The sequence below is a fragment of the Larimichthys crocea genome, chromosome XVIII (assembly GCF_000972845.2).
Source record: "Larimichthys crocea isolate SSNF chromosome XVIII, L_crocea_2.0, whole genome shotgun sequence".
Taxonomy (NCBI): domain Eukaryota; kingdom Metazoa; phylum Chordata; class Actinopteri; family Sciaenidae; genus Larimichthys; species Larimichthys crocea.
The window spans coordinates 16894034-16907152 of record NC_040028.1 but is presented as its reverse complement, the minus strand read 5'-3'; the positions used below and the strand labels follow the sequence as shown (position 1 = coordinate 16907152).

At 38.5% G+C, this 13119-nt stretch overlaps 3 protein-coding genes across 4 annotated transcripts; 2 read left to right on the top strand and 1 right to left on the bottom strand.

The window, feature by feature from the left end:
• The first annotated feature begins 2356 nt into the window (after positions 1 to 2356).
• LOC109139019 (uncharacterized) lies at positions 2357 to 5775 on the top strand. The gene is made up of 5 exons (XM_027291321.1): positions 2357 to 2462; positions 2550 to 2867; positions 2957 to 3047; positions 5089 to 5158; positions 5262 to 5775. The coding sequence occupies exons 1-5, from the start codon at positions 2396 to 2398 to the stop codon at positions 5355 to 5357; spliced, it is 642 nt and encodes a 213-aa protein (XP_027147122.1). The 5' UTR covers positions 2357 to 2395; the 3' UTR covers positions 5358 to 5775.
• A 686-nt stretch (positions 5776 to 6461) lies between these two features.
• LOC104936872 (uncharacterized) lies at positions 6462 to 9978 on the top strand. Its single transcript, XM_027291324.1, has 5 exons — positions 6462 to 6569; positions 6664 to 6975; positions 7065 to 7155; positions 8378 to 8426; positions 8530 to 9978. Exons 1-5 carry the CDS (start codon positions 6503 to 6505, stop codon positions 8623 to 8625), a joined length of 615 nt encoding a protein of 204 aa, XP_027147125.1. The 5' UTR covers positions 6462 to 6502; the 3' UTR covers positions 8626 to 9978.
• A 368-nt stretch (positions 9979 to 10346) lies between these two features.
• Positions 10347 to 12149, bottom strand: LOC109141182 (uncharacterized). Of its 2 annotated transcripts, none has more exons than XM_027291319.1 (5): positions 12075 to 12149; positions 11671 to 11979; positions 11491 to 11581; positions 10734 to 10824; positions 10347 to 10650 (listed from the first exon to the last, which is right to left on the bottom strand). In XM_027291319.1, exons 1-5 carry the CDS (start codon positions 12139 to 12141, stop codon positions 10528 to 10530), a joined length of 681 nt encoding a protein of 226 aa, XP_027147120.1. In that variant the 5' UTR covers positions 12142 to 12149; the 3' UTR covers positions 10347 to 10527. The 2 variants fall into 2 exon arrangements, with proteins under 2 accessions (XP_027147120.1, XP_027147121.1); XM_027291320.1 differs by having other exon boundaries at positions 10347 to 10641.
• Positions 12150 to 13119: the final 970 nt, after the last annotated feature.

Genomic DNA, 13119 nt, shown 5'->3' with positions numbered 1-13119 from the left:
TAGGTGGAAACACCCGGGAGTTAGAAAGAGTATAAAGCTCCACTCACCTCTCCAGGCTGCCTCATGGTTTTTTGGTTTCTTTCTTTTCTAACACACAACACCTCGCATCTACACATTTGCACTCATGCATACGTGCACCTTCACCACTGATTGACTGATTAACACACCCCGTTGTTTCCTTAGTTTGTTTGTGGCGAAAGTTGTTTGTGTTGTTGTGAGTTCTTTACAATAAATGACTTTAACTTTGGCCTTCAACCCGCGTCTCCCTTTGTGTTTGTCATGGCTCTAGAGTAGACAAATCAGCTATGGTTGAGGAGACAGGAAGTCACACTTTGGTTCAGAGCAAAGACAAGCATGACAAAATGTCTGGGGCGCGACAGGGTGCCGTCGCGGGGCATCAACTGAAATATCACAGGTCAATATCTGACCTTGTCCAGACTGTGTTTACATCAAGTCGTTCCAGGACAAAATGACTCATCTAAAAAGGTAAAGGAACAGTGTGGGCAGCAACAGCAATGTAGAATAATGTCGAGAGTCAAGAGTGTCGTTTCATTTCAGCAACAGTTCAGCAACATTTAATGAGTCACAACCTGTAACCTCAAATTCTGTACTATACAAAATGAAACAAAATACTTAATACTACCACACAGTGACATAACATCAGACAGAAAATGATTTATTTGGATGTGAATTATTTAACACATGAAATACCTTTGTTTTCGAGCGTGTCACATAGGCTACTGACTACAGTAGGCTAGATTATCAGACACATATATTCCAAACTAAATAGATGTGCCGTAACAATGGATTCTTTCAATTAAACACTCTACAACCAAAACAGGAAAGTCGGTAAATCATTCTGTATCGTTCTAGGAATGGATGATTGTTTCAGTTTCTACTGTCCACAGCCGTATGAATAAAAAGCTGTATGCTCCTTCAGTTCATGAAATCCCTTCAGCTTCCCAAGACAGCTAGGATTGATGATAAATCCACATGCAGCCTCTGAGAAGTGCCATGCCTGAGTGGACTGGTGCTACGAACGGTGGTTCACTGTGTTTACCTTCATTAAATCACCTGAAAAAGTCAACAACAACAACAACAACAGCTACATTATAACCTCACAGACCTCTACACGCATCAGACGGGTCGGTTTTAACGCAACATTCTGCTATTTTAAACATATTTTCAACAAGTTTATTTACTTTTTATTTGGTTATCGACTACCTCAAGGAAAATTATTTTACATCTGTCTTGCAGGTGTGTGGTGACATGATCTTGAAGCTCTGCTCTGTGGTCAAGCTCTACATTTCCTGTTGTTGACACGGATATTTCAAGATCAGTGATGTGTCTCTCTGAGAGAGAGTATTTAATGATTAACACACCGATCTATATTCACCTCTTCACGCAGAATCTTTGCATGTTCCTACCTTGCGATTTATTTATTTAAATATTCAAATTCCAACTGAGGGTGCAAAATATTGAACCGAGGATGCAATGACTCACCTAAAAGTAGAAAAACAGAGCGTGCACCTTTGTAGCAAATAAGACTGAAAAGAAGAAGGGACGAATTGTGAAACATTGAACTGCAGTTTCATTTTTCAGTAGAGAACATCTGGGAGATATTTCTCCGCAGTCATATTTGGTTTTTGCACAAGATTTAGATTAGAAAATGTAATTATGTTGGCACATAAAGTCTAAACAATGACAGTTATGATTTCTTTAGAAGTCTTTAGTATATTTGAGCATGCACAGAAGCATCTAATTGGAATTCAGGCATCATTAGTGTTATTATTTATAGCTGTGATTTTCTATTCTGCAACATGTTTAATGAGAAAGGTGATTTCCTGGTGACTTGTAATTTTATGAGCAACTTCTGCTGTGGCTTCTTTAAGCAGCATGAAGTACTAGCTGTGTAACTGTGAAAACATACACAACGGTGTGAATTCCAAAGGATGTGGGTAATTTTGACAAGTTATTCTCAAGAAGCGGATAACTTGAAATTTGAATTGAAGAACTGCGTGATTCTAAATCTGTTTTATGTAACCGGGATCAGGATCAGGATCGTGAGCTGATCCCAGCTGACATTTAGGAGAGAAACGGGGTACACACTGGACAAGTCGCCAGTTAATCACAGGGCACAAAACAACCGTTCACCGCTCGCAAACATAACCAATTTAGATTCATCAATTAACCTAATTAATGCACGTGTTTGGACTGTGGGTGAAGCTGCAGAATAAGATTCTCATGTAACTTAACTTCATGTGACATGAAAGGTGAGTCACATTTAGCAGTCAAACAGAAAGTAACCACTTCCTTTACGTTGCACCTCCTCCACAAATGCATTTAAAAGCTGAAGGTGAAGTGCCAGTCTGACAGTCTCTGTCTGACGGTCATCATGTTCAGCCTAAACCAAGCACCTCTGCTTTGTGTTCAACTATTAGTTATCGGCCGAGTCTTGGCAGGTATAGTGGAGATTTGTGTTTAAGATGCATGCTTTTCTGCAGATTATTATTCATGTTATACTGACTGTTTTCTTCCTTCTGTGATAGTGGTTCATCCGGATGACCGCAGGTATGAACTGGTGCTCAGAGGAGACTCCATCAGTTTTGATTGCAACACATCGAAGGCCAATACAACACAAATCAACTGGACCAAAGACAGATTTTTTTTTTCTTATTCATTCTCAAAGAATCTGACTTCTTCAAATTTCTCCTCTCCCAGACTGAGAATAGACCAAAACTTTCCTTCAGTGCTGAATGTTTCTGATGCTCAGCATGAAGATGCAGGACTCTATAAATGTGTTGTAGCTGCTCACGATGGCACAAGGACTACTCAGTGGAATTTAACAGTGTCAGAGAAACCTGAAGGTAGGTAGAGCACAAAGCCAGATAAATCATCTCTACACCAGACTCACACTGCATGCTACTTAAATTCATTCACATCTGATTTTATGCAGAAGCCAGTTTTCCGTGGTATTTTCCATACATACTCGCAGCTGTAATTGGATTACTTCTTTGTGGCATCGCTTCAGCTGTCTGCCTCTGCAGGTGAGTAACACCTTTTAGCTTCCGGCTTTGAAAGTACGTACAGATGAATTTCAGTATTCTCTGCAGCTGTGCATCAGATAATGTTAAAATGGAGACTCTGGACATTCAAATCTATCAGTTTAAGGTTTCAGCAGTTTTCATTAGGACTGTGTTGAATGTCATGTTAGAGTAGCACAAGTAAAACAGAGTCACGAAGTCGGTGAATGTCTCTAAACATGAATACTCATGTAGAGTTTGCTAACATAAACGAGAAGAGAACAGAAGTGAGGCCATGTCTGCAAAGAACGCCGAGTGTATTCAAGGTGTGAGAAAAGGTGTTACTGAAAATCTGAGAACAGGACATCCTGGTGAGACTTTTTTGTCAACATTTAGAAAACTAAACCTTTTCTAAAAATAGGTTCATTAAAGTCTGGATATTCAAATATATCAGTATGACGTTTCAGTTTTCATCGGGACGACTTTCTCGACAGCTATCTCTTCTCTTCGGCTCTGGTGTAGCTTTATTCAAACACTTAAACTGTTTCTGCTGCTGAATATTTTTCCAATGCTATGAGTCTATTAAGGTCATTGAGGTAATTTGGATGAATCTACGCTTTACTGCTATTTGTAGCAGCACAAAAGCCAGAGCAAGAAGCCACAGGTATTCTATCGACCTTGAAATGTCCTTTGTGTGTGCCTTTGGTCGACGTGTTTTGGTGCACAGCGGAGGGTGCAAAGTTGGCAGAAAATACACAAAGTGATGTACACGGAAATGAGGTCAGGGTGATAGATATCACTGAGGACACTGAGATCATGTCCGTTGTATTTTGAGATACTTGGAAGCTATTCAGTATACTTATACTCAAACTGTAAATGAGGAAAGAACTCAGCGTCTATATAAGTGCTTATTAAATGACTTCAAGGGATACAAGCACGATTTGACCTTCTTCTTTCCATTTAATAAAATATATCACCCTGCTCAATGCATCTTTGATAATCAGGAAATAACTTATCAAAGAGAGCCTGAAGATCTGACGATGCATTCAGCGCTGACTCTTTGTAATACTCTGTGGTAAAGGTTTGATGTTCTGATACTTCCTGTTATCAACATTTCTCCAGCATAACTCTTATAACTTTATAACCGAAGCAGCATTTAACCCCAAAAGCCGACAAACAAAATGCACACACAGCATAATTCAACATAAAATACAAACAATAGTGAACAAAGAACATCATCCTTATTTTTGCCGATTGGTGATCACAGCACACATAACTTAAAATCCTTGTTTGCAACAGCGCCCGTACTGCACATGCATAAGCTGTAGTTAACTGCATGTACAGAGAATATGTGGGTGTTTGGCTGTTAATGAAAAGGTCATGCAAACAGAAAAATAATAGAAAGTATAGACAGGTTACGCAATGACCTTTCTCCAGCAAAGGTCTTATTAAGCATGCGGTTAGTACATGCTATAAGTTATAAAGCCCTGAGAGTTATTTAGCTGAGTGCCCTACGTTGCCTCTCGCTCCCTGAGATCCTCAGATGCGTCATTCCCCGTTGTCCCGCGATCCAAATATATCCACAAAGGTGACAGAGCCTTTGCAGTGAGGGCTCCAAAACTGTGGAATGACCTGCCTGAGGAGATCAGAGACTGCAGACTCTGTGTCAGCTTATAAAAACTTTTATAAAAAGGGCCTTCAGCTGAACTTCTTATGTCCTATGTCACATTTTATTTACATTAACTATTAACTTATTGTTGCTGTTGTTTTTGTGGTTTGTTTTTATTCTAAAGCACTTTGTAACTTCGCTTTATAAATTAATTTTGTTATTATTATTAATATTGTTATAAGAGTCAGTCACTGCACATAACAATACTTATACTGTTGCAAGAATAAAGACTGACCAGCATGTCTTTGCTTGATTTGTGATTAAATATATGAACATTGTGGTATCAGTTCGTCAGTTATAGGGAGTATCGTTTATGTTTTTTAACTTTTAAACACTTTATTTAGGTTTATTCTCAATTCTGTCATGTGTGAACCTCAAACAACATTTTCTCTGCAGAAAACTCAGAGCCAGGACACCAGAGCAGAACCCGGCCCAGGACCAGACTAACCTCGAGTCTGGTGGAGAGGTGAGAAGAAGTTTGTCGTCTTTGACGCTCTCACGTTTCTCTGCTTTTCTTTTTCTCTCTCGGAGAAAGAATTGAACTTTGCTTTCTCTTTCTGTCTCTGTAGGTGGTGGTTCCTCAGGGGAGCAGAGAGAGAAGGACGAATAACAAGCAGAGGAGTCAGTACATAGAGAGACTCAACTCAATCTATGACGTCTACTGAGCTGACAAACCATTCAAATGAAAGAAAGAAACATGGACAGAGTCTACAAGAGACGGCTCACGTTTGACGGGCATTACATTTTTTTATTTCAAACCAGGAGTTTCCAGGGAAGGCAGTCAGGAGGACGACAACCGGGTCACTAATGCCTTCAACTTATTTATCATTAACACGTTAAAACCAGCGCCTCACTTTGTTTTTATCTTATATTTTATATTTATGATACTCTGTGTATATTAATATGTTCTTATGTATATGATGTGTATTATTAGTATGCTGTGCTGAATGTTCTCACACATGTGTTGCACTTTGACCTCAACAAGGGAAGTTCCTTCACTGAGGCTTTAGTGCCCCCTGGTGTTCTGTGAGGGAATGACATGGCTTATTTTCAAACTGTGAATAAATTACATTTTTAGAGACTAAACTTGAGTGCAGTTTTATTTTCAGTTATTCCAGAGGAGAACATCCGTGAGTGTGTGTTGCTTTGTTGTTTTACTCAGTGATCATGAGACACAGACAAGATGTGTCGCCTAATCATGCTGCCACACAAAAACAGAAGAAGATAAGACGGTTAAAGTTACTTCACTGTGTAGTGTAGGAGGCCATTATGTAAATGTGAGGCAACAAATTTTGTTATTGTACTATTGAACTATTCTAAAGTAAAAGCTGTTGACTCTTGGGGTCGTCTTCAATGTACCGTATGTGTAATACTATGTATATATACATATACATACATATATACATTCTTTTAGGAATCAACAAGTGTTCAACATGCTCTGAAGACACAGGCTGTACTTTAGTCACACAGTGTGGGTGAAGTGGTTAACACTTTGCAGAAGTGTTTTTCTGCAGCTGAACATAATGTTATGTGTATTTTATATTTCAGTTCGTCGTCTGATCAATAAGTTATTTTACATTTTTCATGGACCAAGTTTGATTTCTTCTAACTTGAGTTTCATTCTTTTCTATTAGACTCTCACATGAAACATTATTATTAGACTTTATGTTCCAAGAAATTAGTATTGCGCAAGTTTTGAGCAGTCACGCAGAAACTAACCACTTCCTTATATCTTCACCTCCTCCCAAAAATGTAGATGTAACAGTTGATAGTGAAGTTCCAGTCTGAGAGTCTCTGTCTGACGGTCATCATGTTCAGCCTAAACCAAGCACCTCTGCTCTGTGTTCAACTATTAGTTATGGGCCAAGTCTTTGCAGGTACAGTGGAGATTTGTGTTTGTGATGCATGCTTTTCTGCTGATTTAATTACAGGTTTCATTTTATATTCATTGTTTTTTTTCTTCTTTGCTAGTGATTGATCAAGTTGACCACATGCTGTACAGAGGAGACTCCGTCAGCCTGGATTGCAACATATCCAAAGAAAATACAACACAAATCAACTGGACTAAAGACAGATTTTTGTTTGCTTATTTAGTCTCAACAAATCTGACTTTTTCAAATTTCACCTCTCCCAGACTGAGAATAGACCAAAACTTTCCTTCAGTGCTGAATGTTTCTGATGCTCAGCATGAAGATGCAGGACTCTATACATGTGATGTTGTAACTAAAATTGATGGCTCAAGGACTACTCAGTGGAATTTAACAGTGTCAGAGAAACCTGGAGGTAGGTAGAGCACAAAGCCAGATAAATCATCTCTACACCAGACTCACACTGCATGCTACTTAAATTCATTCACATCTGATTTTATGCAGAAGTCAGTTCTTCGTGGTATTTTCCATACATACTCGCAGCTGTAATTGGATTACTTCTTTGTTGCATCGCTCCAGCTGTCTGCCTCTGCAGGTGAGTAACACCTTTCAGCTTCCGGCTTTGAAAGTACATACAGATGAATTTCAGTATTCTCTGCAGCTGTGTATCAGATAATGTTAAAATGGAGACTCTGAATATTAAACTTACACTTTTTGAACATTTCAAATTTTTTTCCTATGTTTTGGGCACCACAAACAGAGTTTATTAAGGTCACTCAGGAATCTTAAATTGTGAAATTAGGGTGAATCTACCCTTTACGGTTTTTGTAGCAGCACAAAAGCTAGAGCAAGAAGCTGCAGGTATTTTATTTAGCTTGAAATGTTCTTCATGTGTGCCTTTGGTCAATTTGTTTTGGTGTACAGTGTATCAGAAGGGGCTCACAGAAGGATTCGCAATACAGGCTCAGAGACAAAAGTGAAGGCTCACAAAGTTTACTAGACATGCTAGGAAAACCAAAAGAGTACAGGCAAAACTACAAATACGTGGTCAAAAAGCAGGCTAAAGGTCGAAGATCAGGTAATCAAAAACTAGGAACGCAAGACAAAGAAACGCTGGGACGCAGGGATGACTCACAGGGGAAGGCGGAGAGCTAAAAGTCAAGACAGGAGGTGAGACATAATAAAATATACCAACCCGCTCAATGAATCTCTGATAATAAAAGTTTGCTTAAATACAACATACTCAAAGAACAAGTAGGAAAGCCTGAAGATCTGACAAAGCATTCTGTACTTAATATTGATGCCTGAGTACTGAGCTTTGAGGTTTTGATACTTAGTCCTGTAAGTATGAATATTTTTCCACAATATTTTTATACCCAGCAGTGTGGAGGACACTCAAACAACATTTAAACACAATATATCCCAACATAAAATATGAACAAAGAAAAAAGAACATTATGGAAACCTTATTCTTGCCCTTGTTGTACGCAGCACGCATGATTTATACAGTAAAGTACAGACAGTTGATGCAATGACTTTTCTAAAGTCTTATTAAGTATGAACAAATGTTACTAAATGTCGCTTTATCTTATAAGAGTCACTGCACATAACAAAACTTCAAGATTTCATTTGCAAGAGTAAAGACTGACCAACATGTCTTTGGTTAATTTTCCATTGCTGGCCACTTGGAATTGTGTTCTTCTCTGTTTAGGAGTAAAGCATGTTTATGTTTTTAAATTTTGAACAGTTTATGAGGGTTAATCCTCAAAGTGCTATAAAGTCTGGTGTCATCGTTGGTCACGGCTTTTTCTCTGCAGAAAACTTAGAGCCAGGACGCCAGAGCAGAACCTCGAGTCTGGTGGAGAGGTGAGAAAAAGTTTGTCATGTTTGACGTTCTCACGTTTCTCTGCTTTTCTTTTTCTCTCTCGGAGAAAGAATTGAACTTTGCTTTCTCTTTCTGTCTCTGTAGGTGGTGGTTCCTCAGGGGAGCAGAGAGAGAAGGACGAATAACAAGCAGAGGAGTCAGTACATGGAGAGAGTCAACTCAATCTATGACGTCTACTGAGCTGACAAACCATTCAGATGAAAGAAAGAAACATGGACAGAGTCTACAAGAGACAGCTCACGTTTCACGGGCATTACATTTTTTTATTTATTTCAAACCAGGAGTTTCCAGGGAAGGCAGTCAGGAGGACGACAACCGGGTCACTAATGCCTTCAACTTATTTATCATTAACACGTTAAAACCAGCGCCTCACTTTGTTTTTTATCTTATATTTTATATTTATGAAACTCTGTGTATATTAATATGTCCTTATGTATATGATGTGTATTATTAGTATGCTGTGCTGAATGTTCTCACACATGTGTTGCACTTTGCACTTCATATATGACCTCATATGTTGAACATGTGAGAGACGTTTCTGTATTTAGGTGTCAGTGCCCCCTGGTGTTCTGTGAGGGAATGACATGGCTTATTTTCAAACTGTAATAAATTACATTTTTAGAGATTACACTTGTGCCCTGTGATGAACTGTGATGACCTGTTCTCTCGCTCAAAGTCAGCTAATGGATGGATGGAGATTACAGTGGAGTGCAGTTTTATTTTCAGTTATTCCAGAGGAGAACATCCGTGAGTGTGTGTTGCTTTGTTGTTTTACTCAGTGATCATGAGACACAGACAAGATGTGTCGCCTAATCATGCTGCCACACAAAAACAGAAGAAGATAAGACGGTTAAAGTTACTTCACTGTGTAATCTAAGAGGCCACTTTATAAATATAAGACAACAGATTTTGTTCTTGTACTATTGAACTATTCTAAAATAAAAGCTGTTGACTCTTCAGGGGAAACAAGCAACAAGGCCTGCTGGTTACACTTTCTATGCAGGCCACAGGTATAGTGCCTTATGAGGGCATTCATAACAAATACTGTTTTCTGATGCACTGTATCAACAGTCATGAAACATTAAAGTTGTGACTTACAATAAATTATAACCTCAAGTGTCATCTGCATGCTCTTGACTAATTATAAACGAGAGGTTTACCACATTATGACTTCCTACAATCACCCACACACACTCACTCATAGTTTCAGAGCTCATAGTGTGCTATAACAGTCCATGCAGTGTCATAAGTTATCCTTGTCTGTGTTAGGTAAAGTGAAGAACACTCTGGGCTGCATGTCTGCATGAAAGGTGCTATATGAATAAATACAGTTAGAGTGCTGGGAGAGAGTATTGATGCATGCTTCATCATAACGTGTCATTGTTAGTCACATCTTTTTCAAAATGTGTGTGTGCAGGGGCATTACATTGATTTACATTATTTAAATATGTTTGTTGTTTTATTTAATTATGTTGTTTTTTAAAATATGTTCACTGAGGCTTTAGTGCCCCCTGGTGTTCTGTGAGGGAATGACATGGCTTATTTTCAAATTGTAATAAATTACATTTTTAGAGATTACACTTGTGCCCTGTGATGAACTGTGATGACCTGTTCTCTCGCCCAAAGTCAGCTGGGATAGGCTCCAGCTCCACCGTGACCTACATCCACAAACACACATAATGCTTTCTGACACATTATATCAACAGTGATAAAGCATTAGAGATGTGAGTTATACATTATTATAGATGTGTCAAGGTAAAATGAATATGTATTAATAATTTACTCTTCATTATTGGCATGGCAAAGGCAGGACAAGTTTATTTGTATAGTCTGTTTATACAACAAGGCAATTCAAAGAGCTTTGCATAAAATATAAAATAAACGTGTGAAATAAAATAGAATATAAAAATAAGGTAAAATACAATAAAACAGAATAAACAGTATTCAAACTTACAGTGTAGTTACAGTTCAGTGTAATTTAGTCTAATAAAAGGCTGCAGCAAAGAGAAAAGTCAGAAGCTCTAATTTAATAACTGAACAATGCTTCTCCGTGTTTAGTTTTAAAGGACCAGTGTGGAGGATTTAGTGGCATTCAGGGGTGTAGGTGTTGATTTGAACCCCGTCGCCTCTTGAAGACTCCCTCTTCTTGTGACTGATCCTGTATTCTACACAACTTTGGAGTTGAGAAGGAACCACCTGTGAGGACTGAGAGTGGAAATGAACTCACTGTGACCGCAAGAAGGACAGAAGATAAGAAAGATTACTTCAAAATGCAAAGTTCTTCAAACCTGTCCTCCCTCTCTCCGGACACAGTACTGGACATGACTCAGGGTCCTGCCGTCCACTAAGTCCTGGTTCAGGGTCTTGGTCTGTTTTTTTCTGCAGAGATTAAAAAAAAGAGAGGAATGATGAGGCTCCACAGCACTTTTGAGCTGTTTCACACTTATTATTATATGTTTACTAGGAGCAGGGGTGGAAGAAGTCAAGGATAAAAGCCTGGAGAAGTCGTAGAGACCTCCTCATGTGTCTGTGGTAAAATATGTCAACTGTTGCAGGTGAAGACTGCGAGCACGTGAAGAGAAGAGGTGAGAAGAGAGCGGCCTCTCTGACTCAGAGCGAGGAGGGGAAGTACAGATAGAACGAGGGAGCTATGTTACCCATGGAGAGGCTGGATGTGATGTAGCCTTGCTGAGCTCTTCAGTCTCATGTGCAAGCAATAAATAAACTGTGACAATGTTCTAACTTTAATATGACACGTGTGTTTATCTTAATGAGAAGAAACAAGAATCTGAGCAGACTGTTTGGTCATGGAAGCAGCAATAGACTCTTTTCACGGCCGACATTTTGATTTGTCAAAGCAGGAAATGTGCCACGAAACAACTTTTGTTAGAATTTGGCGACGTATGTATAAAATTGAATTGCATTTAAATAAATGGAATAATCTAAATATTGCAATGTAAGCAGTGGATCTGTTTGAACTGTTAATACTAATAAACATGCCAAATGTAACATTTGTAATAACAACAGACTAAGACTGTTACTCACCTGCAGAGGCAGACAGCTGGAGCGATGCCACAAAGAAGTAATCCAATTACAGCTGCGAGTATGTATGGAAAATACCACGAAGAACTGACTTCTGCATAAAATCAGATGTGAATGAATTTAAGTAGCATGCAGTGTGAGTCTGGTGTAGAGATGATTTATCTGGCTTTGTGCTCTACCTACCTTCAGGTTTCTCTGACACTGTTAAATTCCACTGAGTAGTCCTTGAGCCATCGTTACCAGCTACAACACATTTATAGAGTCCTGCATCTTCATGCTGAGCATCAGAAACATTCAGCACTGAAGGAAAGTTTTGGTCTATTCTCAGTCTGGGAGAGGTGAAATTTGAAAAAGTCTGATTCTTTGAGACAAAATAAGCAAACAAAAATCTGTCTTTGGTCCAGCTGATCTGTCTTGTATTTTCTTTGGATATGTTGCAATCCAGGCTGACGGAGTCTCCTCTGTACACCATGTGGTCAACTTGATCAATCACTAGCAAAGAAGAAAAAAAAACAATGAATATAAAATTAAACCTGTAATTAAATCAGCAGAAAAGCATGCATCACAAACACAAATCTCCACTGTACCTGCAAAGACTTGGCCCATAACTAATAGTTGAACACAGAGCAGAGGTGCTTGGTTTAGTCTGAACATGATGACCGTCAGACAGAGTGTCAGATTGTCACCTTCACCTTCAGGTTTTAAATTCAAATTTGTGGAGGAGGTGACAAAAGGAAGCGGTTAGTTCCTGTTGACTGCTAAATACTTTCATGGAACATAAAGTTTACCTCACATAGTTCAAATCAAATTAGAAACTTAAGAATTCAAACTTGGTCCTTCAACATAAAACGTAAAATAATTTATAAATCAGATGATGAACTGAAATATAAAATACACATAACGTCATGTTCACCTGTAGAAAAACATTTCTGCAAAGGGCTTAGACACTTTACCCACAATGTGTGACCAAACTACAGCCTGTGCCATCAGAGCATGTTGAACACTTGTTGATTCTTAAAAGAAGCACAACAAGCGAGCCCTGTTGTTACATAGTATTACACATACGGTACATTGAGGACGACCCGAAGAGTCAACAGCTTTTACTTTAGAATAGTTCAATAGTACAAGAACAGTTCTAATTCTTTGCAGTCATTTTTCCGTGGTATTTTCCATACATACTCGCAGATGTAATTGGATTACTTCTTTGTGGCATCGCTCCAGCTGTCTGCCTCTGCAGGTGAGTAACAGTCTTAGTCTGTTGTTATTACAAATGTTACATTTGGCATGTTTATTAGTATTAACAGTTCAAACAGATCCACTGCTTACATTGCATAATGGGAGCTTTAGATTATTCAATTTATTTAAATGCAATTCAATTTTATACATACATCTCTAAATTATAACAAAAGTTGTCTCTGAAAATATTTTCAACAAGTTTATTTACTTTTTATTTGGTTATCGACTACCTCAAGGAAAATTATTTTACATCCGTCTTGCAGGTGTGTGGTGACATGATCTTGAAGCTCTGCTCTGTGGTCAAGCTCTACATTTCCTGTTGTTGACACGGATATTTCAAGATCAGTGATGTGTCTCTCTGAGAGAGAGTATTTAATGATTAACACACTGATCTAT